Source organism: Mus musculus, chromosome 10, assembly GCF_000001635.26.
Source record: "Mus musculus strain C57BL/6J chromosome 10, GRCm38.p6 C57BL/6J".
Taxonomy (NCBI): domain Eukaryota; kingdom Metazoa; phylum Chordata; class Mammalia; order Rodentia; family Muridae; genus Mus; species Mus musculus.
The window spans coordinates 116,293,710-116,318,636 of NC_000076.6; the positions used below are offsets into that span (position 1 = coordinate 116,293,710).

General features: G+C 42.8%; 1 protein-coding gene across 2 annotated transcripts in view; it reads left to right on the top strand.

Moving 5' to 3' along the window:
• The window catches only part of Ptprb (protein tyrosine phosphatase, receptor type, B), a 114,037-nt gene that overhangs the window by 18,208 nt on the left and 70,902 nt on the right, over positions 1–24,927 (top strand). Inside the window, exons 1-5 of one of the 2 annotated variants that reach the window (NM_029928.2) lie at positions 7,665–7,970; positions 8,399–8,672; positions 20,105–20,383; positions 21,333–21,590; positions 23,657–23,920. In NM_029928.2, the coding sequence (NP_084204.2) occupies positions 7,917–7,970; positions 8,399–8,672; positions 20,105–20,383; positions 21,333–21,590; positions 23,657–23,920 (1,129 nt within the window). In that variant the 5' untranslated portion in view covers positions 7,665–7,916. Of the gene's footprint in view, positions 1–7,664; positions 7,971–8,398; positions 8,673–20,104; positions 20,384–21,332; positions 21,591–23,656; positions 23,921–24,927 lie in introns of those variants that run through there. The other variant, XM_006513378.4, reaches the window with a different exon arrangement.

Genomic DNA, 24,927 nt, shown 5'->3' on the forward strand with positions numbered 1-24,927 from the left:
GGAGATCTAGGAAGTTTATCTAGAAAGATTTCTTTAAGTACTCCAAACTTTATCTCTAAATACAAAGCAGGATGGTCATGAGGTTTTTTTTAAAAATATGACCACTCATCAAAATTATGATTTCTTCTCTTCGAAGGCTTCTCTTTTAAAATGCATGGCACTTGCTGCAGGTTAAAATTGTAGTAAAAGCTAACACAATTTTAACTAGCTTTTACCACAATTTTCTACTGAGGCAATACGAAGGAAAGCTTAGAAAGGGATTTGATATCTTGTGACTGGTTTTACTAGACACATCTGCCTGGTTGTTGTGCCTTCTTTTAAGAATTACTGTGTGCCGTTGGTAGAGTGTTCAGCGTAAACAAGGCCCTGGCTTATGTCCTAAGTACCACATTCACTTGATGTGGTTGTACTTGCATGTAACGCTCGATTCAGAAGGTACAGGCAGGAGGAGCCAGAGTCCAAAGTCATCCTCAGCTACAAAGACAGATCAAAGCCAGCCTAGGTTACACGGCACCCAGTCTCTAAATTTAAAAAAAAATTTTAAAAAGATATTGCATGAGATTTGAATGAAAAAGTCTTTTACATAGTTATAGTTACTACTTGCATAAGACCAGCACAAGATGAAGGCAATCAAAAGCCCAGCATGGGTCAGGGAGGAGCTCCCAAGGCCCACATCTAGCCGAGGATGTGTTGGTAGAAGAGAGTCATTTTTCTCTGGGGAATGGCTCCTCCTGTAGATGGCTCCACCACCATAGACACACAGGCAACACAAATTGGATTCAAAGGTCAGCTTTAAAAAAAAAAAAAAAGATGGAAAGCTTGAGGTTAGGAAGAAATGTGTTAGGATCTAGGGAGAGATGGAAGGCAGTGTACATGCTCACACACACACACATGAACACACATGAACATACACATGCACATGTACAAACACATACATACACACATGCTCATACACACATGCACACATTTACAAACACACACACATGAACACATACACACATGAACACACATGCACATACACAAGCACACACACATGCACATATGCAAACACACACATGAACATGCACATATACACGCACTTAATGTGCTTATGTGCATGTTCACACACACACACACACACACATGAATATACATGCACACACACATGCGCACTTCTAGCAAACCTGGTGAGCAGGTCTATAAACTCATCTACTCTACTCAGAAGCCAGGGCAAACAGATGTAAATTCAAAGCCTTCCTCCTGAGCTAGGGAACAAGTTTGAGGCTATCAGGGCAACTTGGCAAGCCTCTGATGACGAGAGAGAGAGAGAGAGAGAGAGAGAGAGAGAGAGAGAGAGAGAGAGAGAGAGAGAGAGAGATACAGGTTTAGAATATAAATGGGAGGCAGAACACTTGTCACGAATGTGCAAAGCCCTGGGTTTGATACCTAATACTAGAAAAAAAATTCTTCCTAGGAGAAATGACACCAGACTTGGTCCTGTACCTAACATTGATGTTACAGTAGGCTGTGTCTCTAAGACTTTCTTTCTTTAGCACCCGCACTTGATTCTGCATGCGATGTTATAAAAATCAAGACATGCCTGATACTTATAAAGGTAACCAATTTATAAATTCTAAAATTGTTCAAGACCCTCTAAGTAGTCTCTGTCACCTCTCGGAAACAGAGAGGTCGGTGACATTTAAGAGAAAGTTAAGAAGGGTGTGATAACAGTAACTTGCCTAACAATGAAATTTTGGTTGAAGGTTTATTAGGGAACAATCCAAACTGCCATTGGAGTTTGATTGGCTCTTCCTCACTGAATAGCACAGAGGATTTGTTGAAACAAATGGTTTCCTCCACCTTCTGCATTACAGCTCCTAGGGCTGTGATAGGGCCACAAAATACGGATTCCTAACAAGTTCTCAGATAAGCACTGATCACTGTCCTACAGGAGCATGTCTCCTCCTCATCTTCTTCCTCTCCATCCTTCTCCTCGTCTCCTATCCCTTCCTTTCCCTCCTTGTCACCACACCCCTCCTCCTCGTGCTCCTCCTCCTCTCCCTCCTCCCCCTCCTCCTCCCCCTCCTCCTCTTTCCTTCAGTTTTTGCTCTCACTTTTATTTCATTCTATTTTTTCCATCTTTCCTTCAAAATCAATCTCTTGCTGTTTTATTCTCTCTCCCACTCCCCTGCTTTGTGTGTCTATATCTCTGTCTCTCTATTTCTCTTGGTCCCTTTCTGTCTCTCTCTGTGTGTGTCTGTCTCTGTGTGTGTCTCTCCCTCTGTGTTTCTCTATCTCTCTGACTCTGTTTCTCTGTCTCTGTCTTTTTGTGTCTCTCTGTCTCTCTCTCTCTGTGTCTCTGTCTCTGTCTGTCTGTCTGTCTCTACCTGTCTCTCTCTCTCTCTCTCTCTCTCTCTCTCTCTCTCCATTCCTCCTTTTCCCATATTCAGGACAGCATTTGGAAGCATGCACCAGGGCCATACTTAAAGAGCTTGTCAGAGAACGTATTCACATGACAGCACTTACCAAGCAGCTACAAAGATCCAGTCATTCCCTCAGAAAATATTTACTGAGATGCTACTGTATTCTGAACCCTGTGCAGAAGGAGAAAACAATGCTCTGTCCTAAGAGAATTCCTTTCAAACGACCAAAGAGGTAGACAGTACTCAAATGCATCAATAATTAAAACACTGACACACGTTGCTGCTCTGAATTGAACAAGTAAGTTGTGAGGTGAAAAGTATAAAGGACGCTTTTTCCTTCTAACATCTGACATGGGAGGAGGAGTCCTCAAACATAGGCCAGAGCCTGGGCCAGGTCCTGTGTGAGGACCGTGACCTTTTAATTCAATGAGAGGCTTGGATTAGTTTTCCCAGTCCACTTGGCTTCCTCTACCACTGAGCTCTCTGACTCACACCCTGGTCAATCTGGTCTACCATAGCTCACCTCCTTCCTATTGAGACATCAATGGATGCTATGTGTACACCCAGCAGGCACATTCTTATGATAGTATAAACCCTGGTGGTAGCATGCTTAGAAAAAGCTACTGGTTATAGAAGACAAAATAAAATGGTAGTGTTCTGAGTGTGCCTACCACCGGGTGTTGGGCTGGGTGTGCCTACTGTGGGTGCTGGGCTGAATGTGCCTACGACAGGGTGCTGAGCACACACTCATAGTGCCATTGTTTTGTGAGTGGAGACCTAGTGAGCAGAAGAGGAAAATTAATGTGTTCCAGATGGGATGGAAGCAGTGAGCATCACTTGCTGGGTCTGAGTTTCCTTGGGGAGTGGCCTCGCTCACCCTGAGATAAGGAGAGATGTGAGAACGTTGTTCCTTACTCAAACCAAATTAAACGTAGGTGCAGCCACCACACAACTAACCCCACTGTGAGGTAACTGACATTGTAGGGGTGCAGGAAGTACAACCCAACTCTACCCAGGCATTATCAGCCACTGACAAAAGCTTGTGTAAGGGAGAAAGCACTGGACCACGGATGGGCCCATTAGGGTTAAAGTCTAAAGGAACAATCTGACTGCAGATTTTTTTTTTTTTTAATCCCCAGGTCCTGGTTCACAGTTCCTATAGTCCTTGTAATTTCTTCCAGCACCAAAATAATTAAAATATATTTTGTTAGGACATTTGACTTAGGTCCCTCAAACAGTTTCAAATGAATAAAGAGAGGGGATCACTGTTTTCAACCAGACCAAGCTTTTATGAACACAGTGATTTTTAGAGGCATGGCTGATAAAACATTTAATGGGGTTGAGGAGGCTGGGGAAATCAAGGATGGCTTGGAAGGGTCTCATGGAGGGGGAAAGAGCTGAAGATTGAGTTCATTGCCATAGGTCAATGATGCAACCTGTCCTCCTTCGTGAAATCTTTATTAAAAAGGCAAACACCTGAGGTTGAGGGCTTCCAGGAAGGTAGGCACTGAGAGGATGACATCCCCCCACCCCCACCCCATGGGGATGGAGGATCCTGTGCTCAGGAACATGTACACCGTGCCCTATACACCTCTTATAGACTTGTTTACTTGCATTCTTCAATGACTCTTTGCAATAAGCCCCTAAGTATGAAGAATATATGAAGGCATCAAGTGACCATTCCCAAATAGTGGTTCTTGATTCCTGGCGACTGGTGCAAGACTCTGTCTCTGTTCACAATGTAGCAAGATCTATGCCTTAGCTGTGCGTTTGTAAGTAAGTAACGGCTGTGTTAACTCAAACAGGATTGTTACCAGGAATCTTTATCGCAGCTTTTAAAAGACAACTATTCAGTGACCGATGTCTAGTCAGAAGCAGCCACACCCTTCCTGTGGAGTCTGGGAAAGGTTTCCTGATGACTCGGAGAAAATGATATCCGCTGTAATAGCGCAGAATGGTCTGCATTCCTGGAATGCAGTGACTTCTAAAGTAAACGCAGGGCCATATGATGGGCTCAAAGGCAGTTGAGGAATTCCAAACAAAGAGAGCGAAGACGAAGCAAGTCAACGTATTTACACGCTATATTTATACAGTTTCATAACTAGGGCAAGTGTCCTGTGCTTCCTGGATCCTGTAGCCATATTTGAAGATTAACACTGTAGCTGTGATTCTTTTTTTTTTCCTTTTAGAATGTTTCTTTACGTGTGTGAGTGCTTTGTTGCAGTTATATGATGTGCACCACACGCAGGTCTGGTGCCCGTGAGGTCAGAAGAACATCCAGTCCCCTGGAACTGGAGCTAAGGATGGTTGTGAATCACCATGTGGGTATGGGGAACTGAACCCAGGTCTTCTGCAAAAGCAATGAGTGCTCTTACGTGCCTAGCCCCTATACGTCCTCGTCGTTTAAGTTGGCCCTGCTGTCTCATTCTCTATTAATTTTTGTGGGATATTTAGAACCCACAAAGTATTGAAAGCTCTGTTGTCAGCCTTAAGATGTTAAAGATAGATAACATTTGAAATGTCAATAAAGAAAATATCCAAGAAAAAAAAGAAAAAAAAAAAGATGTTAATGATAGAATACCAATAAAGTCTGCAATTATATACCTTTGGAAAAGAAATGTTTATAACTACTGGCCCTCTCTGTCGTGCACTGATAGGATTCTTCAGCTATATTAAGGGTATTAAAAATTATTTAAACTCAGTTATTCTAAATGTACACGTTCATCTTTGATAGCTCAGGAATGAAAATGGATTTAAAGACGACAGTTCTTACTTCCTAGGCTCACTCTTAGCAGGTTCCTGTTAGTGTGGGAGGGGAGCATCTGAGCGGTGATTCAGGAGATGTTAATGTCACAGACCTGTTTGCTCCTCTTTAGCAGCATCTAAGTCATAAGGAGGGATTAATAGATACACGAGGAAACTGGTCAAAAAGAATGCAACGCGCCAGTGAATGTGAGCATGTGTGTGTGTGTGCACACTCATGCAAGAGTGAATATTTAGTATATCTCAGTAGAAAGACTGCCAATCAGAAAAATCAATCAGAAAAAATGTGACGTCCCGGAGAAAATGACAAGGAAGAGCATGAACATTAGGCATTAGGCGTTAGTAAGTTGCTCCTGGGGGGGGGGGGGGGGCAGTGAACTTTAAAACGAACGAAGATAAAGTAACAGAGTAAAATGGTGTGGATGCACCCGCAGCTGAACAAGCTGACCCTTATTGGAATAAGGTTTGCAAAGTTGCTTCCCCACCTGCAATGTTACAGTAGCTCTCTCCATGGAGCCTTTAGAATGTTCTTCGACTGAAGTAGACTGATTTCCCAAATACAGAGAGGTAATGTTGAAGAAGAGTAAGCTGAGAAGAAACATCTCAAGGCAGCTGGTGCTTGTAACGAATCACACTGCTAGAAGCATACCTGCTAGAAGCATACCGCTAATGGCGGTGAGAAGAAACTGAGTCAGGAGGCAGAAAGGAGTGCAGGGCTGAAGATGCAGAGAATGGAAATGTAGCGAGTGAGGCAAGCAACCTGGGTGAAGAAACAGGCAATTCTGCACTTTCCCCGAAGCATGCAGGTGCTTGATGTGCGATGCGTCGGTGTTCGCTGACTTGCAAGGGAGGTCCACGCCTCTGTGTAGCTGCTTCTAACACTGGGGTGTCTGAATGGGGTAAACCTCCATTTTTCATTAAGATATAATGGCAAGCGTGTTTTCTAAAGGAACAGAAGTAATTTTCACTTGTTTCAAATTTTCTACGTTTTCTCAAAGTAGGTCTTAGACATAAGTAGCCAAGAACAGGTTTATCTACTCTGTAATATATGTGTGTGTGTGGGGGGGGGGGATTTATGTCTTATTCCTCCTAGTGATTTGAAATATAGTATAACAATCCATGCAAGATAGTTATTGACAACCACCCTGATTACACCAATTAAAACTTTTGAGTGCTTATTAATGGTCAGGCCAAGAGCAGGCTCACACACCTCTTGAATGTTTCAAGCTCAGGGATATAGCATTTTTAAAAGGCAAAAACCACAAAGATATGTCAAAGTTAGAAGAGGATAAGAGAACCTCAAAATGTTCCTTCCTGCCAGAGCATAGAGGTCATTTTAGTTACAACTTGCCAACTATTTTGCTCAATACATCTGGACCAAAGTCGAGGTATGGAAATCTCAACTATGTTGCCAAGGCAGACATGACAATTATGGGGGTGGAGGACGTGCGGGGGGAGGGGGGGATAAGAACTATCTTAAGCAAACAGTAAATGGAATCCGAACATGACTGCCTTGTCTTGGTTACTTCAGTAGGGTTATGCACCCAAAACCTTACAACTATGAAAGTGGCTGCGATGTTTCGCTATTCTTACCTACATTCCATTAAGCACTTTTGCTGCTCGGATGGAGTTATTTCTAGGACCCACTTCTAGACACATTTCTACAGGGTATGGGACAGTTTCTAATGCGCTTGCAGTTAGTGTGGAAAACACCACAGCTGCTTTGGAAGGCGTAGAAAGAAGCTGGGGTCCTGGAGTGTTTCCCAGTGAACTGAGCTGATAATTGCCTTCTTCTCTCAGGTGGGGCATGGCATGCCCTTCTGGATGGTCAGTGGTGGGATTGCCTGCAGGGGCTAAAGCACATAGGTGATGGATATTTTGTTGTAGCTTCACAGTATTTGCCTGAGATTTAGGGAACACACAGACCTGTGGTACAGAAACGGGCAAGTGGCTGGAGAGATGGCGCTCCTGTTGATGGGCTGGCTCTTGGCGGGTCTTTTCTCTCTGGCTGATGTCAAGAGGATACACATCGTGACAAATGAGTGTTTTGAGGTGAGAAGGACTAAAGCCCTCTAATAAAAGGCTTCAGGAAAGAGTGTGGGCGACCCAGGGAAATGTGCTCGGGTCAAGTTTAAGCCTGGGAAAAAAGAGGTCCTGGAGAAAGATAGGAAGGAAGATAGAGAGGGGGGCTCTGGGTGTGCAGAAGGGAGGGGGGGCTGAAAAGCGAGAGGGCTCAAGCACTATTTACTGGTTGTAGGATAGGGTCAAGGACCACTGAGAAGGAAAAAGTGAGAGTGAAGGAGGAGGTGAAAGCAAGACTTTGCGGCCCAGGAAGGGATTCTTGGCTGGGGGGGCTGGGGTGGCGGCAGAGGGGGCGGGAGGGGTGGCAGCTTGGCTGGCCTCAGGCCCCCTTGGCAGCCTCAGGCGTTGGCTCCTCAGGGCTCCCTCCCTCTCCCGAGCATTGTTCCTTTGCCGGGAGACAAGGAAATTGCCTTTTGATTGCGGAAGTCCCGGACGGGGCTTTGGGGGCGAGGCAGCGCGGGTCAGAATGGCAGCGTGGGAAGGGCCGCGCGCCGCGGGTCCCCGCCGCCTGTCGTGTCCGCTGCCCGCCCGGGGCGGCAGCAGAAGCAGCGGCTGCCACGGCCCTTGAGCATCGCCAGCCCCGAGGGTAGCGCGCTGCGCCCGCCCGCAGGGCGCGCTGAGCGCTCAACAAGTGGTACCCAGAAGTGCCCTGGCTGGCCTCCCAGCGAGATGCTGAGGCATGGAGCCCTAACGGCCTTGTGGATAACACTGAGCGTCGTGCAGGTAAGCAGGCAGAGCAAGGTCTGGGGATGATGCTCCACCCCAGCCAAGAACTGAATATGTCCTGTTGCTGGCCTCCGGGGCTGAGCTGCTAGGAAAAAAGGGACAGAAATCTCTTGCTCCTTCCCTCCTATCTATGGGACAGCCATCTATCCACCCTCTCTGAAACCCTACCATTACCAAACTGACAGCTCTCCCTGCTGTCAAGAAAGCAACCTGTGTCTGCAGCTGTTCCTGGGGGAGGTGGGACAACTAGGGTGAAAGTCTCCTGCCAGCCACTTTCCCCGTGGGCCCTTTCCTGGACTGGAGGATGAGAGGCCAGCTGTAGCTGGACTCCAGGGGTGAGGACAGGTGACTTGGGGAGCTTGCTGCGGACATCTCTAGGCAGTGCAGGCTATGGACTTAATCTGTGCTCTCTGATTCTTTTACAGACTGGAGTGGCAGAGCAAGTGAAATGTAACTTCACACTGTTGGAGTCCAGGGTCTCTAGCTTGTCAGCGTCTATCCAGTGGAGGACTTTCGCGTCACCCTGTAACTTTAGCCTCATCTACAGCAGTGATACCTCGGGGCCCATGTGGTGCCATCCTATTCGGATAGACAACTTTACCTACGGATGTAACCCCAAGGATTTACAAGCAGGGACCGTCTATAACTTCAGGATTGTTTCTCTGGATGGAGAAGAGAGCACTCTGGTCTTACAGACAGGTAAAGTTCACAGGTGTAATGGTCGGCCAGACTGCTCTACGCCGAGCCTTGACTTTTCCTACCGAAACTTTCCTTTGATCTGTAGGCATTTAAAAAGGATATATATACTTATTTATATATTTTATGTATTATATCAAATTTATATATATATTTAGAGAGAGGAATAACCTGTGATGATATTGGACCATGACTTCTAGTTGGCTGAGTTCTGATCAGTGTAGCTTGCTTGACTCTTAAAGAGTCAAGCAAGCTCTAAACAGCAGCTGAATGAACGGCACCTGGAAAGGGGGAGGGGGGACTCAGGGGGAGAGGGGAGGGCAGCAGAGGGAATTTTTTAAATTGATGTAGTTTGAGCTTCCATTACATTAAATTGTCAGACGTCAGATCATTTTAAGTAACTGTTTTGAGAATAAATAAGTTTTGGTGATTAAGGATATGCCTGGTTATATGTATAAGGCGTGAACCAGGACATAAAATCATCAGGAATAGGATAGGGAAAGTTGGAAAAGCCCCTTGAAATGAGGGTGCAAAAAAAAAAAAAAAGATTCTGTATTTTTTGAATTACAAAACAGTAGAGAATATTTTTTTGTTGCTCTGAACTTGGGGTCTGTGATTTTCTCAGCTACTCCTTCCATGTGTGGCTATTCCTTCTGTGTGTGGATGCTAAGAGTCTGTGCCCCTCCACACACATGTCCCATTCTCTTTCTTTCTTTTTTCTTCTTCTTCTTCTTCTTCTTCTTTTTTCTTCCTTTCTTTCTTTTTTTCTTATTTTCCAATACAGGGTTTTTCTGCGTAGCCCTGGCTATCCTGAAACTCACTCTGTAGACCAGGCTGGCCTTGAACTCAGAAATCCGCCTGCCTCTGCCTCCCAAGAGCTGGGATTAAAGGCGTGCGCCACCACTACTTTTCTAACCTGTGAAATGAAAGACTGGACTATGCTTCAGCCCTACTTCTTCCATCTATGGAGACTATCCCAAGCATTTCTCACACTGGTGCCTCCCATTCCCACCAGAACAAAGGTGGTTTCTATGACCGCAGCTCTTTGAAGACCACCTGTCAGAAGGGCAGTGCAAGCAGGGTTGGGAAATTTCAGTGAGTCCTCGGAATGAAAGCCACAATGCCCACTTGGACCCTTGGGCTTACTGCACATGAAACACAGAGGTGATTTCTGAGGTCTAAAGGAACCTTAATTTGCAAAGATAAGCTGCATGTTAAGAATGTGCTTGTGTGTATATGGAGCCAGAAAGAGGAAAATCAGCGACAAAATTAGATGGTTTCCCCGGAGTTGAAACAGCTGGGTTTTCAGTCATTACTTTGCTGGGTTTTGGGAAATTAAAGATGGTTCCATGAATTCCTGTGACTGTAGGATGTTGAACCTTCGACTTCCAGATAGGCTGGAAAGGGTATCACCAACCGTGTGTATTTAGTGGAGCAGAGAGATTGTTTTTGAAGTAGCTGCGTTTTCAGAAGCTTCAGGGAAACCCTTAATCTTTAAGGAGCTTGGAGACAGTTGTTTAACGCAAGAATTTGGCTTCTGGGCAAAAGATCCTAAGCAAAGGTTCACTATAGATGTTAGCATTCTAAAACAAGCCTTGCATTGTTACGCAGGGAGATGCTTCAAGTCCAGAGGCTGTTGGTGAAGCAAAAGAAATATCTATGTTATATTGACTGTTGTGCATGCAAGGGACAGAACCCAGGGTCAGCTTCATACTAGGCAAGCACTGTATAACTGATCGACATCCCAGGCTCATTACTTTTCTTACGGAGGTAGTTTTCCCCATACATTTCCTGAGCTTCAGGATGAGAATTACAGATGGTATTTTCATAATGGTCATTTTCCCGTGCCCGTGTGTACGATGGTGTGATCTTTCTCTTAATTCTTCACGTCTTTAAGATAAAAATTTCATTTAAATACAAAATTTTGAATTAAGATTTTTTAAATATTGTTTTGGGGATGATTCTCGGTGGTGGTTTATTTATATGTAGTACTTTCTAGGTCTTGAAGACATGTAAGTTTTTATTTTGTTAAGAAAAAAAAATGAATTATTCCTCTACACTGACTGCTAAGCTATAGTGATGAGATCCATAAATCATATTTTATTATTACCAAAGCAATGCCAACTGGCACAATATCAACCCAGACAAAGCTTCGGACAAACCAAAGACATCATTCGAAACCTGAGCTCTTTCTTTGCTGCCTTTTACCAATCTTATTGCTCTAGCATGAATCATAACAAAAGCAAGACTTACTCATGAACTGATATCGGGCCCTTGCTTACATGGTCGGGTATGATTTTTGGTGATGGATTTTACTGACAGTCCAAAATATTTGATTATTTTGTCTTGTGTAGATCTGGACTTACAGATTTTTTTTTAAAAATTCAGATAAGTAGTAGCTTAGCAATAGTAAACATTCCATTCCAGATTTCAAATCAGACTTGAAAATTTTGAATTCAAATTTAGGTTAGCAAGTATTCACTGTGCAGGATAGCAAAGGGAACATGGTGGGAGAGAGACTGATGGGTTTATAAAGTCCTAGTACAAAACAATGGCCCCTGAACGTGTAGCCTTCAACAGGCATTTGAGGTTATACTGACAAAGGCACACAGCCTTACACATCATTCCTGAATGAGGACTTTGTCCTGCCCCGTGAGTACCAGGCTGTCATAACCACAAAGAAGATAGTGGGCTATTCTCAAGTGTATCTGCTCATTAACTAGCAATACAACAAGAATGTTGTGAATGTCAAGTTGTGTAGTCCTGAATTTACCAGGAAAAAAGCCCCACAATACCCATACCAAGTGAATAAGTGGGCAGGCTTCAAAGACTGTATTTGTGAAAATTCTGGTTCATTTCACCAGCATTAAGATCCAAAATTCGCTGAGCACATCTTTAATCCTAGCGTTTGGGGAACAGAGGCAGTTGAATCTCTTGTGAGTTTGAGCCTTAGCCTGGTCTACATATCAAGTTCCAGGCCAGCCAGAGCTGCATAAGGAGACACAGTGTGTGTGTGTGTGTGTGTGTGTGTGTGTGTGTGTGTGTGTGTGTGTGTATGTGTGTGTTTAAAGGAGGCTACATCTTTAATTCAGTTCAAGTTTCAGGTTTACAGAAATGTTATGACAGTAGATAGCACACAGATATCTCAGAATTCCCTATTATGGCTGTGTTTGTGGCAGTGAATGAGCCAGTATTATCATGAATAGCCCATCCATAATGAGGTTTCACTCTCTTCGACTTTACCCACCTCCCTTCTCTGGTCCTGTATCCTAATTGGGGTCCTACATGACATTCCTTGTTGCTGATAATCCAGACAGCTTTAAGTATTTAATGCCTTTCTCCCTCTCCCTCCCTCCTTCCCCCCTCCAACTGTCCCCTCCCCCCCCCCCACTCTCCTTCCTCTCCTGCCCTCCTGGTTTTGCTCTATAGCCCAAGGCTGATAGATCTTGCTCTTTAGCCCAAGGCTGATGCTTTTCTTAGGTTTAGCCTGGGGCTCCAGGTTTGGGGTTTTCAGGAGAAAGACCTTGTACAGAGGTCAAGTTCTTCGCAAGTCACACTGAGGCTCTTCCTGTGAACACAACTTGTAACTTTTGATGTTGAACTGTTAGCTGAGGCAGTGATCAGTTTCCAATACATTATCTAGAGGTGGGAAATTTACCTGGGGAGGGAATATTCATCTTGTTAATTCATCTGCTCATCTTGTTAATCTCAGCTACTTATTAATCTTTCTAGAAAAAAAAATGTCCGAAAACCCCCACCCTCAAGTGATCTTAATTATCTTAGCGTGGTGAATTTCTTTGTATGATAAACATTTAGGCACTTCAATTTCCAAGCTACTGCAGCAGCTGCTATTTGCATTCCAAAATGTTATTTATTGTACTGGATTGACTAAGGCTGCCACACCAAAACTTGAGTGATCTAAAAACAAAATTGATTTTTTTTCCCTCACTCCTTGAGGCTAGGATTCCAAGGTCAAAATGTTTATGGGTTTTCTGACCTCCTAGGTTTTTTTCTTAATGTGACAGATCTGTCCATCCATGCATGACTGTGTCCCTCTTCTCTTCTCTTCTCTTCTCTTCTCTTCTCTTCTCTTCTCTTCTCTTCTCTTCTCTTCTCTTCTCTTCTCTTCTTCAAAGGACTATTAGATCCAACCTAATGACCCCAGTTTAATTTACTCACCTATTTAAAGACCACACCTCTCTCAAATACACCCTCATTTCAGGGTTGCAGCTTCACCCTACAAATTAACTATAGCTTTAAGTATAATAAATTATTATTAATATATTATTTCTGAAAACTATCTGTAACTTTCTATCAACAAAATGTTTGGCACAGATTGTCATTTTAAAAAGTTCCTGGTTTCTGTGCTATGTGAAACGAAAATGAACTTAGAAATAAGAAAGCCAGGGAATCAAAGTGCATCAGAGCACTCTGCAGGTTGGGAGCCATTGGCGTCATTCATCAGCAGTAAGATTTGGGGACCATGCCTTCTTATATGGTTAAATCTATAAGGCCCGGGACTATTTATTTACAGGAAGAAAGGTTGGCTTTTTGTTTGGTTGGTTGATTTTTTTACCTTCTTTCTTTCTTCCTTCCTTTCTTTCTCTCTCTCTCTCTCTCTCTCTCTTTCTCTCTCTCTTTCTTTCTTTCTTTTTTTCTTTGTTTTATGTGTGTGTGTGCTTTTTGTGGCACAAAACCTTCCTTATTTAGTTCACATAAAGGATAAACTATCTGTTATGTTGACCGTATGATTTGTTTGTTTGTTTTACTTCTTGGGTTTTGCTTGATTATTTGTTTTTTGGTTTTGTTTTTGCTTTTGAAACAAGGTCTCCCTATGTACACCCAGGCTGGTCTCAAACTCATGACAACTCTCTCTCCTCAGTCTCTCATGAATATACCATTTGACTCTATCTCATGGAGGCTGGAGCGGGCCCTCAGAAGGGAGAGTTTGTATGATGGCTAAGAGATGAATTCTGAAGGCAGAGCACCTCCCCTGTTCACTGGCCAGGACGTGTAAAGGAAGTCGCCTTCTGCCTTGGGGCTATTTGTTCTTCTGTACAGTGGGGTGAAGAAATAGAGCTTACTTCATCGGGTTCTTAGGAGACTTTGCTGTCTCGCTTCTGATTACGTCCTGGATATTATTCTCTGCATCTCAATCTTAGCATCAAGATTCCCTTTATTACTGAACAGATCAAGTGTCCTAATCCAAAAGAATCAGAAATCCTCCCAAATCGGAAACTTTCTGAGTGCTGGCATGATGTCACAAGTGGAAAATTCCATGCCACGAAACTTCCCTTTCTGCAGGGATTTTTTTTCCCCCCAAAGTATATAAAATTACCTTTATGCTATGTGCAGGAGATGGAACGAAACATGCAAATGTTGTGTTTAGACTTGGGTTCAGTCGTCAAGATATCTCACTATGTGTACGGAGATATTTCAAAACAAAACAAAAAAAAATCTCCAAATTTAAGACAAGTTTGTTCAAAGCATGGGGACATCACCCTTGTGGAACACAATATTAGCAGCAAGACTCACACCGACCACATTCTACAAGGTGGCCTTCGTGGGCCAAGGCTACCCTTCACACTTCACCTATATTGCCTCTTAGTATAACTCTGAAGAATATACATTGCTAGTTCAATTTAAAATAAGGAATTGAGAAACAAGGACTAAAATCCCTTTCCTATAGCCATCCTCAGGATAAATGCCAGTGTTGGGATATATACAAGTTAGCCACCTTGATAATTCATCTTATTCTGTTTATTCCTCTAGTGTATGTCTGAGATCCACAGATCACTGGCCGTGGCTAGCACTTAGTGACTATTTAGTATTTTATGTGTTGACCTGGAAAATGATATGGAAGCTTGCATTGTGGCTAATGACATGAATGATGTGTCAGTCTGCAATGAGGTATATGATGAGGCTTCTGACCATTGAAACTGCTCTAACTACTACTAACTAACTAACTAGGTTGTTAGAGTTACAGATACCTTGTGCCATCCTGATGGTATTGGCACAATAGAATTATGCATCCTATAACAGCATCCTATATTTCAGCATCCTTAAAGGAAGCAAGAAAACTGACGATAATCAAACAGCAATAACAACAAAGGGAACTCTCCCTACTAGAAATCTACTAAATGTGCTGAGGACTGTGGGAAATTCCTTTTCTAGGCTAATATTTTGCCTTCTCATTTTCAAGTACATTGTAGCAGGTATTATTTGGGATTATGCCCTAGCCCTACCCTCACCTGATTTCCATGAATTAAAAACAAAACAAAGCAGAAAAAAAGCAATCCTCCAATTGTTTTAGTTGAATCATTGATGTCCGTTTTACAAATTGCCAAGTAAATATACCTTGCTATCAACCAAGCTTGCTACCCACCCACTTTTAAGCAAGACTGATAGATATTCCAGTTTCTGTAAATCTACCAAAACTTGGCATAAAGGTCTCCTGGGACGGAGTGAGACAGTAAAGAAAGATAAAATTAAGGAGAGGGGAGAAAGTGCCCGTCAGCAAACTTAGGCTTTGGTCTTCAGTGGGTGCTAATGAAGTTCTTGCAGCTTCAAGGAAGGTGAGGCTGGTAGATAGGTGAGGCCTACCTGGAATAAACTGACAATAGTAAAGACATGAAAGAGAGGCAAGGCTTAAACATCTCGAGTAATCTAGCACAAAGTGATAGGACCTCAGGGACACACAGTAAATCTAGAGGGGAAAAGAACAGATGAAGTACTTAAAATGCAATGGGAAGACTCTCTTGAGAAGTCAGCATCCACCCCAGGGCATGACTCTGGCTGTTGTCTTCTATGTGTCTCTCCCACACTCTTAAAGCCCATGCTTAACTATGTGTTACAACCACTTCTTCCTCTTCTTCTTCATTTATTTATTTAATGTATATGAGTACACCATCGCTGACTTCACACACACCAGAAGAGGGCATCAGATCCCATTACCGCATGGTGGCTGTTGGGAGTTGAACTCAGGACCTCTGGAAGAGCAGCCAGTGCTCTTTACCACTGAGCCATCTCTCCAACCCCTACAACCACTTCTTAATCAACTCCAACTTAGTTTCATACAATAGTAGATAAATCAATAGTTCAAGAAAGCTTCTGCAGGCCTAGAGTTAGTAGACATGAGTGTCGAGTGTCCTCCCTGCTGCTGCTTGATTTGAGTATCCTCTCTACCGAGAAGTTCTATAAACAAGTATGCCTGTCACTCCTGTGGACATATGGCTCTGTTGTGGTCACACTGAACATGCAATGCAGGGCAGCATTTTGCAATCTGGGATGAGCACATAGGCTGCCCCTGGGTGTCAGATACTTGGCTGCACCTCCTGGTACCTGCTTTTGCTGTTTCTCAGCTTCTCTTCCAATTGAGGATGCTCACTGTAACCCATGGCATCCTGAACATCCAACAGAGGACCTATGTACCTGTTGGCACTGATGCATGGATTGGCTGTACTCTTCTTGGTTTAAATTAATTTCTAAAATAAACTCAACCATTTCATATTTGAAGCCTAGGGATCCATGTATCAATAAATACTAATGTTTTTAGTAACCTCACTGCTAAAAATTATAAGAATTAAATATGACTTGCATTAGAAATAGAACTTTCTCCTTTCCGGGTGACTTTTTTTTTTTTTTAAGGAAAACATAATTCATTTTGGCTTAGGAATTTTGCCAAGCTTTGTCTTCCCTTTTGAGAACAGAAAAAATGGGCTTGGCAGTTAGATAACTGAATTGTCAAACGTTAAAATCTGCCCCCACCCACACACACACAACATACAAACATACATACATACATACATACACACACACACATACATACAGAACTTAGGACTGGAAGATGGCTCAGTGGATTGAGTGCTTTTCACACACATATGAAGGCTTGATCTGGAATCCCCAGAATCCACACGCACATAGGCACGGGGACACACTCAGTGCTCCCAGGGCCAGAGAGGAAGCAAAGAAGGGGTTATGCCAGGTAGCTCATGGGCCAGTCAGCCTGGTGAAACCAGTGACAAGGAAAACCCATTTCCAACAAGGTGGAATACACCAGTACCCAAGGTTTCCATGTAACCTGCACATACATGCCACAGTACACGTGTGCACTACCTCTGACACACACTAACATGCACACACATGTGCACACATCATACATACTGACCCAGGCCAAAGAAGCTTTGTACCCCCAAATAGAAGCATCTGATTTATAATCGAAATGTTTCTGATACTAGAGAATGCAGAGCCGAGTGGACCACTGCCAGCACCCGGCTTTATCACAGTTTAAATGGGGTTTTAAGTGTTTGTTTCCAGGGCCCGTTCTCGCAGCCCCTGCACTTCCCAGTTACATTGTTTCTTTGTTCTGCCGGATGTACAAAGGATTGACTGTTTTGTTTTCTGGCTCAGAGAGATTAGATAAAGTCTGCATTTCTGAAGTTCAACCTCCAGGCACGCAACCTTAAATTCATTTTTTACAACTCGTATTTTGCAGATTCTGTATATTTAGATTATACTGGTCATAACATTTTCTTGAACCTTTCTCTGGCCTGGCAGTAGACATAGATGGCGAGACTTGTCTCTATGAAACTAGCACTGGGTGAATTATCCCCTTCACCCTTGTCCTTAAAATGCTGCTTCAGCAAAAATGTTCCCACTTGGTCCCACCATGTTATTTTCAAGGCTCGCTGGCCATTTGAAACTCACAATGGTGGATACCTTCTTCTTGCCAGGTAACTAAAAAACTTTGAATGAAAAGAAATCACCTCCTTTCCTTTTAATATGGTTTCCGTTGTGAAGAATAAAAAATTTAAGTAGCATTTATTCTCATCACTTTCCCCCCCAAAACTCTAGTTTTCTATTATACAAAAACAAAACCTGTGAATAAAATTCATCGTGGAAAGTTTTTATTTGAACTTGAGTCAGAAAATTATATCCAATATTTTACCAAGACTTTTTCTTATAACAAAGCCACTGAAGATATTATCAGTTTAGTTTGCCAAAAAAAAAAAAAGTTTTATTTTTGCCTCCTTGTTATCAGTGATTCGGAAGAAAACATTTATTTCTTTGATAAATGAAAGAGAAATAAGATTTTATTCCGAATACCCACTACATGCTAGGTAAAATCTCCTCCATATCTGGTTTACTCACAAAATTCCTTGGATCTCTGGTATTTATTATTATCATTATTTATGTATTTCTTTCTTTACTTATTTATTTATTATTACACTCCAGACAATAGGGAGATAGAAGCTTCAATGGAGTGCCACACATGCCGAGTGTCACCTAAGTGGTATGCCCTGGAGCCAAGATTTGAACATAGCTCTTCCGAGTTCCAAAATCCGAGCTTTCTAGGACTCTGCATCACTGATTCTGTAGCAGATAAGTCAGTCTGGAATAGGGACATAATGACAGTTAACTGTGAGCATTCCAGATTGTTCAAGTATGGGACCACCAAGCCAGAGAGCCAGATTCAAAGTCACCGAGTGTTAAGGCATTAAAACCTACAGGTGATCACGGGGTTGAGGCACAGTGTGACCTATGCTTGTCTTCAAAGCTCCCCTGTGCTCTGGGCTCATGCTCTCAATATCTCTCTCTCTCTCTCTCTCTCTGTCTCTCTCTCTGTCTGTCTGTCTCTGTCTGTCTCTGTCTATCTGTCTCTGTCTCTCTCTCTGTCTCTGTCTCTCTGTCTCTCTCTCTCTCTGTCTCTGTCTCTCTCTGTCTCTCTCTGTGTGTGTCTGTCTCTGTCTCTCTCTCTCTGTCTCTCTCTGTCTCTCTCTGTGTGTGTCTGTCTCTGTCTCTCTCTCTGTCTCTCTCTGTCTGTCTCTCTCTCTGTCTGTCTCTGTCTCTCTGTCTCTCTTTCTCTCTCTCTGTCTCTCTTTCTCTCTCTCTGTCTCTCTCTCTCTGTCTCTCTCTGTCTCTCTCTCTGTCTCTCTCTGTCTCTCTCTCTGTCTCTCTCTGTCTCTCTCTCTGTGTGTCTGTCTCTGTCTCTCTCTCTCTGTCTGTCTCTGTCTCTCTGTCTCTCTTTCTCTCTCTCTCTGTCTCTCTCTCTGTCTCTCTCTCTCTGTCTCTCTCTCTCTGTCTCTATCTGTCTCTCTCTCTCTCAGACATTGCCTAGGTTTACTTGTTGACTACTCTTTGTACTTTTAATAATTATTGACATATTAATGGAATATTTAATTTTTACAGAATGATGAGCTCACATAAATAATAGCATGAAACATAAAGGCATTGGGTCATACAGGCTGTATTCCACATAGGATGTCTTGTTCACTCATAGGCAGTCATATAAACCGCCTGCCCACAAATGCCATTGAAATAGAGAATTTCAGTATTTTACTTGGAGTTGTGTTCATCGCAAACAGGTGTCTTCTTCAAACTTTACTTTTATTATAAGGTCTGTAATTCTTGGTACCATGAACAAAACACGGTCCATCAGGAGGTGGCCAAATGACCTGATTGCTCCCCAGTATCTCCTTCAGACATGTGGGGCCAAAAATATCCAGGATTTCTCAGGTAGATGTTTCACAGTGGCTCTGCTCCCTGCATGTGAAGTAGGGACAGCCTAACTTCCTCTCTTCCACTCCCCACTATACCTAAAGAATAGCTGTTCATGAAATACTGTTGACCTTTGACCTAGTCCCCAGTCCCAGAATACACTCTTCATCCTGACTCAAGTTCAATGGTGAAGAGTCAGCAGGGGCTGAGCAGAGCTCCCTCAACTGTTCCTGAGACAACTGACATGAAGTTAAATGTTAGGTGTAAAACCCTGCCCATCTCACCAGCTCTGGCAACTCCAGCGTGCTCCAGAACTAAGATTTTAAAAACATAGGGATATTGGTAATCCCAGCTGTTGGGAGCATCGATTTTTGTAAGTAAATCTAGTTTAGGATCAATATCAAATCTGTGTCTTTTGTGATTACCTAATAGCTAAAAGCTATCCAAAGGTATGTATGTCAGTGGCACCTAGAATGTACAACCTAGGAAAAAGCTGAGCACAGATTCCAGACTCCTAGTATCTTCTAATAGTATTTTCTGGTTGGAGCTTCAGTATTGAACCAGGCACCTGATGGATGGATGGATGGATGGATGGATGGATGGATGGATGTCAGTGTCTCAACACCTGCTGAACTTGCAAGTCAAAGAAAACATAGCCTTGACTGAATTTTCAAAGTCAGAGACCTACCTTAACAAAAAGGCTTTCTCAGAAATAGGAGTTCTAGTCTCTAAGAGATGTGTCTATGCAAATTGAGGCAGAGGTTTGCAAGTACAGCAATACACCATTGATCTCCATCTCACCCACATCCCACTCCCACCCCCCTCCCCCTAGCAGCAAATTCTTTACATTTTTAAGGAACCTGAACCTGGGGCTGCAGCAGCATCAACAGTTACTTTCAAAGCGCTCATGCTGCCTTCTCTTTGATGCCTGTTTGCAGATCCGTTGCCTCCTGCCAGGTTTGAAGTCAATCGGGAGAAAACAGCATCAACCACCCTGCAGGTCCGGTGGACTCCCTCTTCTGGAAAAGTCTCCTGGTATGAGGTGCAATTATTTGATCATAACAATCAAAAGATACAAGAAGTCCAAGTTCAAGAAAGTACCACCTGGAGCCAATATACTTTTCTGAACCTCACTGAGGGTAACAGTTACAAAGTTGCCATCACAGCTGTTTCGGGAGAAAAGCGCTCCTTTCCGGTGTATATCAATGGCTCTACAGGTAAGAATGGTGTTGTCTGTGGTTAATAGTCAGCTGTATGTTTTTGGTTTTTCTTCTTTTTGATGGTATTGGGGATGAAACCACAGAGACTCCTGCATGCTAGGCAAACACTCCCCAGCCCTCTCTGGCACCTTCAAAATTATATGCTATCCAAGAAATGGAAAAAATGCCACCCATCATAAACGAATAAAGCAAATAATATGTTGAGAGGAGATTTAATAGAGAGAGAAGACTGGACCGGCATAGGGTGTGTGAATGTGCCGCTACATTGCTAGGTGATTTTGAACAAGTCACGGGATTTCTCTGAAAGCAGAATTTTCTCTAATTTAAAATAGATACTCCCTATGGGTCTGTCTAGTTCAAATCCAGGAAAACGAGATTTTCGTTTCCAAATTTGCGCCACAGAACTTAGTTTCTGTCCTTTGTATATCCTCGTGATATTGAGTTATGAGGTCTTCTAAATGTCCCTGGGTTTAAAATAAGTGTTTCGCTTCTTGGCTATGCTAGAAAATAATTCCTTTGGGGTTCCCTTATGTCACATCCCTCCCAGGAGGTACATCACTGCCCTGTCACCGTGGGCCCTTCTCTCATTCTATCCGGCTATTTCTATCTCTTTCCATCTTCATCTCCCAGAGTTTGTTCCTTTGTCTCTTCTATTTATTATTTCTTGTCATGCTGCACTACACTGCATAGGCAACACCTGCCTTAACCACTATAGAACAGGCAACACGTGATACCCCCTTTAGCCCATAAAGCCCTTGCACTTTATAAAGATGCTTAACGAAGGTCCCAGTGAACTGTCCGGGGACCATTACTGAGAACTGCTATGATATAAGTGTAAAGTGAGGAGAAGAGTATAAATAAATAAAGTGTAACTTAAAGAACTATCTCTTGTCTTCTACAAGGGGACTATGAATGACCTTGTGGCCGTGTGTTTTTGTCCCACTAGTACCATCTCCAGTGAAAGATCTTGGCATTTCCCCCAATCCTAATTCTCTCCTAATTTCCTGGTCTCGTGGTTCTGGGAATGTGGAACAATACAGGCTGGTGCTAATGGATAAAGGGGCCATCGTTCAAGACACAAACGTGGACAGGCGTGATACTTCTTATGCTTTTCACGAGCTGACCCCTGGCCACCTCTACAACCTCACTATTGTCACCATGGCCTCGGGACTGCAAAACTCCAGGTGGAAACTGGTGAGGACCGGTGAGTTCCTCCTCTTTTGCTCAGCAAAAGCCAAGTTCAAATTGAGTTTAAATCCAGTTTGCTGTTTGGATAATGGTACTGTAGGGCAAATTGATATTCATGTGAGTTATAGAAAGACGTTAACATTTATCCATCTTCGTGAAGAGAAATGAATCGCTTTTATTCTAACGTTGAAGCTCGCCCTTGGCAACACCCTGAAGCAAAGTTGCTGATGTGGTTCAAACTTTTCCATTTAATACATTTATACATTAATACATTTATACATTAATACATTTATACATTAATACATTTAATACCCAAGCCCCCTTCCTCTCCCTCTTAAGTAGGCATTTGCTATCTTTGTGAGCACCCGGAGTGAGTTTTGGAGTGCTTTTCTTAGGGCTGTATGGAGACATGTTCTTGTATGACAGTCATTTCTAAAACCCTCTACCCATGAAAACATGACATGGGACCCAGTTGCTCAGCCTAACCGAAACTGAAAAAGAAAAAAAATTGGTGCTACTTATTAAAGAACTGTTCATTCGCTGATTCATCCAGCCAATTCTTCCTGAGTGTTAGGTAGATGCCAAGGTTAGTACCAAGATAAACAATGTCAGAGCCCTGGAGGAACTTACATTCAAATGCTCCTAATTTATATAATGTGTTGAGCGTCTCATTGTGAGTTATCTAATTTTATAGTAAGCTGTAATGCCTTTGAAGTTGTTCTAGTGGGGAGAGTATCTGGAACTATAGGAGGTTGAGGAGAGAGTTATTGGAGACCACGAACGCACGCCCATATCTTTTGTGACACACTTCAAAAATGTGTAGATGTTCCTAAGAAAAATGCACAAGATATCCTAAGAACTGTTTGTGAAGAAGCTGAGGCAGGATGGTCACAAGTTTGAGGACAGACTTGATTATGTAGCAAGTTCTCGGCCATCCTGGATGAGAAAGAGAGAGACAGAGACGAAAGAAAGAAAGAAAGAAAGAAAGAAAGAAAGAGAGAGAGAGAGAGAGAGAGAGAGAGAGAGAAAGAAAGGAAGGAAGGAAGGAAGGAAGGAAGGAAGGAAGGAAGGAAGGAAGGAAGGAAGAGAAAGAGACAGAGAAACAAAGGCAGACACAGACACAAAGAGATATTCAGAGAGAGACAGAGAGAGAGAGAGACACAGAGAGAGAAAGGCAGAGAGAGAGAGAGAGAGAGAACAAATTACCCTTCTGAGAATCCTGTGCAAAATCACCATGCTATATACTGTCTTGTAGTGAAACTGTATTAATTTGTATTATGTCCTCAGGCATAGTTACAGCATGTGTAAGAGGTAGGAAAAATATTCATCAAACTATCTCTTCTCATGACTTTCCCTTTGATGAACGAGTAACACAGCTCTTGAACTTTATCATGACTTAATATACAAAGTATTCCAATGGGTTTGGAGAGATGGCTCAACTGCTAAGAGTGCTTACTGCTCTTCCAGAGTTTAGCTGCTAGCACTGTCACTGGGCAACTCACACTTGTCTGTAACTTGAGCTTCTGTTACCAATGTCCTCTTCTACCATCTGTGTGTGCACACTTGCACATATGTGACACACTCACACACACACACACACACACACACACACGCATAACCTTTTATAAAGTATTTGAGCATATAAATGTGTACAACTACCAACTAACCAACCTATGTAGGGTAGATTTGTTTAAAGAAATAAACGTGCAGGCACACAAAGAAATTAAGTAGATGGCAAACCTCACTGTAAATTCTGTCTAAAGAATCCCAGAGCTGTAAAGGAGCACAGACAATCTTCTAGCCAAGCTTTATTTGTTAGTAAGCAAGCACGCACAGCGAGTCTGAGAGAGAACTGCCCAGTGTTCTGTGGGCAGCCCACAAGTGCCACCAGGCTGCTGACTACAAGATAGGTCTCTTGCGATGGCACTGTCTTTCTTAGATTTCCAGTAACATTTTGTCTCTCACATGATTTTCTCCTGATCGAAGACTACGTTCTGTAGACATTAAAATTTAGGTCAAAACGAGGCCATACTAAGGGAAGGAATGAAGAGTCAATTGTCTTTTCTGTTCTTTACTACTTAGCTCCCATGGAAGTCTCAAATCTGAAGGTGACAAATGACGGGAGGTTGACCTCTCTAAATGTGAAGTGGCAGAAACCCCCTGGGGATGTAGATTCCTACAGCATTACCCTGTCTCACCAAGGGACCATCAAAGAATCCAAAACATTAGCACCTCCTGTTACTGAAACTCAATTTAAGGACTTAGTCCCTGGACGGCTTTACCAAGTGACCATCAGCTGCATCTCTGGTGAGCTCTCTGCTGAGAAGTCAGCAGCGGGGAGAACAGGTGAGTTAGCTGTGGGATAGTCTCTGGTTGCCTCAATCACTTCTCAGATATGGCTCAGAATAGGGAAAAATAATGGAGAAACTGACTTCTTTTCCTACCTGAGAAGCAGGGTTTTTATGACCACGAATGCCCCTGGGATAGAGCCCACACAGAGAATAAGACAGAGGCTTTAATTACATATATTGCGTCATTTAAGCCAATGTGCTTGGATTCCTGTGTGATCTGCGGGTTGTCCCTCTTCTCTGCTCTCTCATGCCCCATGACCTAAGTATCACAAATCCACGATCACCGATGCCAGTGAAGAAAGCATTTCTGGTTCATTCTTATAATAAGGCCAACTTAGCATCTCATGGTGTTTCCCATAAGTAGTTTTATTCACTTATGTCAATGAACATTTATCTCTTTCTTTATTTGAGTAAATTGCTGTATTATGAACCTTGCGCCTTGTGAAAGTGGCTACAGTGTGCTATTGCTTTTAAGGCAAGGTTCTGCAAAGCACACCCTGTGGGCCAGCCTACTTGGTGGCTTTTTTTTTATTTCTAAAAATAAAAATAAAATCTTTCAGGGGTCATTTATGTAGTTCAATAAAGGATTATTTGCTGACTTTTGCTTAATAGATGCTACATTTTAACCAAAGATATCACACACACACACACACCTAGAATAGATGCCTTTTAAAATGCCAATGGCATTGGTAATTTCATGTATTAGGCCCTGCACAAACACTTTAAACCTATTTCATGTATTTCTTGCAAGAAAACTGTAAGCTAAGAGCTATGCGGTTAACATAGACATTGTGCAGATTAACTGGAATAATTAAATCTGGCCAGGAAAGTACTGGAACTTGAATCTAAAGGAGGTGGTTTGAGTCCAGTCTCAGTGCCATTAGAGATCTCAAGTAAGACCTATATGGGCCAAAGGGACCAAGAGCAATATTCTCTCCCAGAAGATCAGTAGAAGCTTAGGGGCAATGGCCTTGCAGGGGAATGAACTTCCTGGGAAATGGA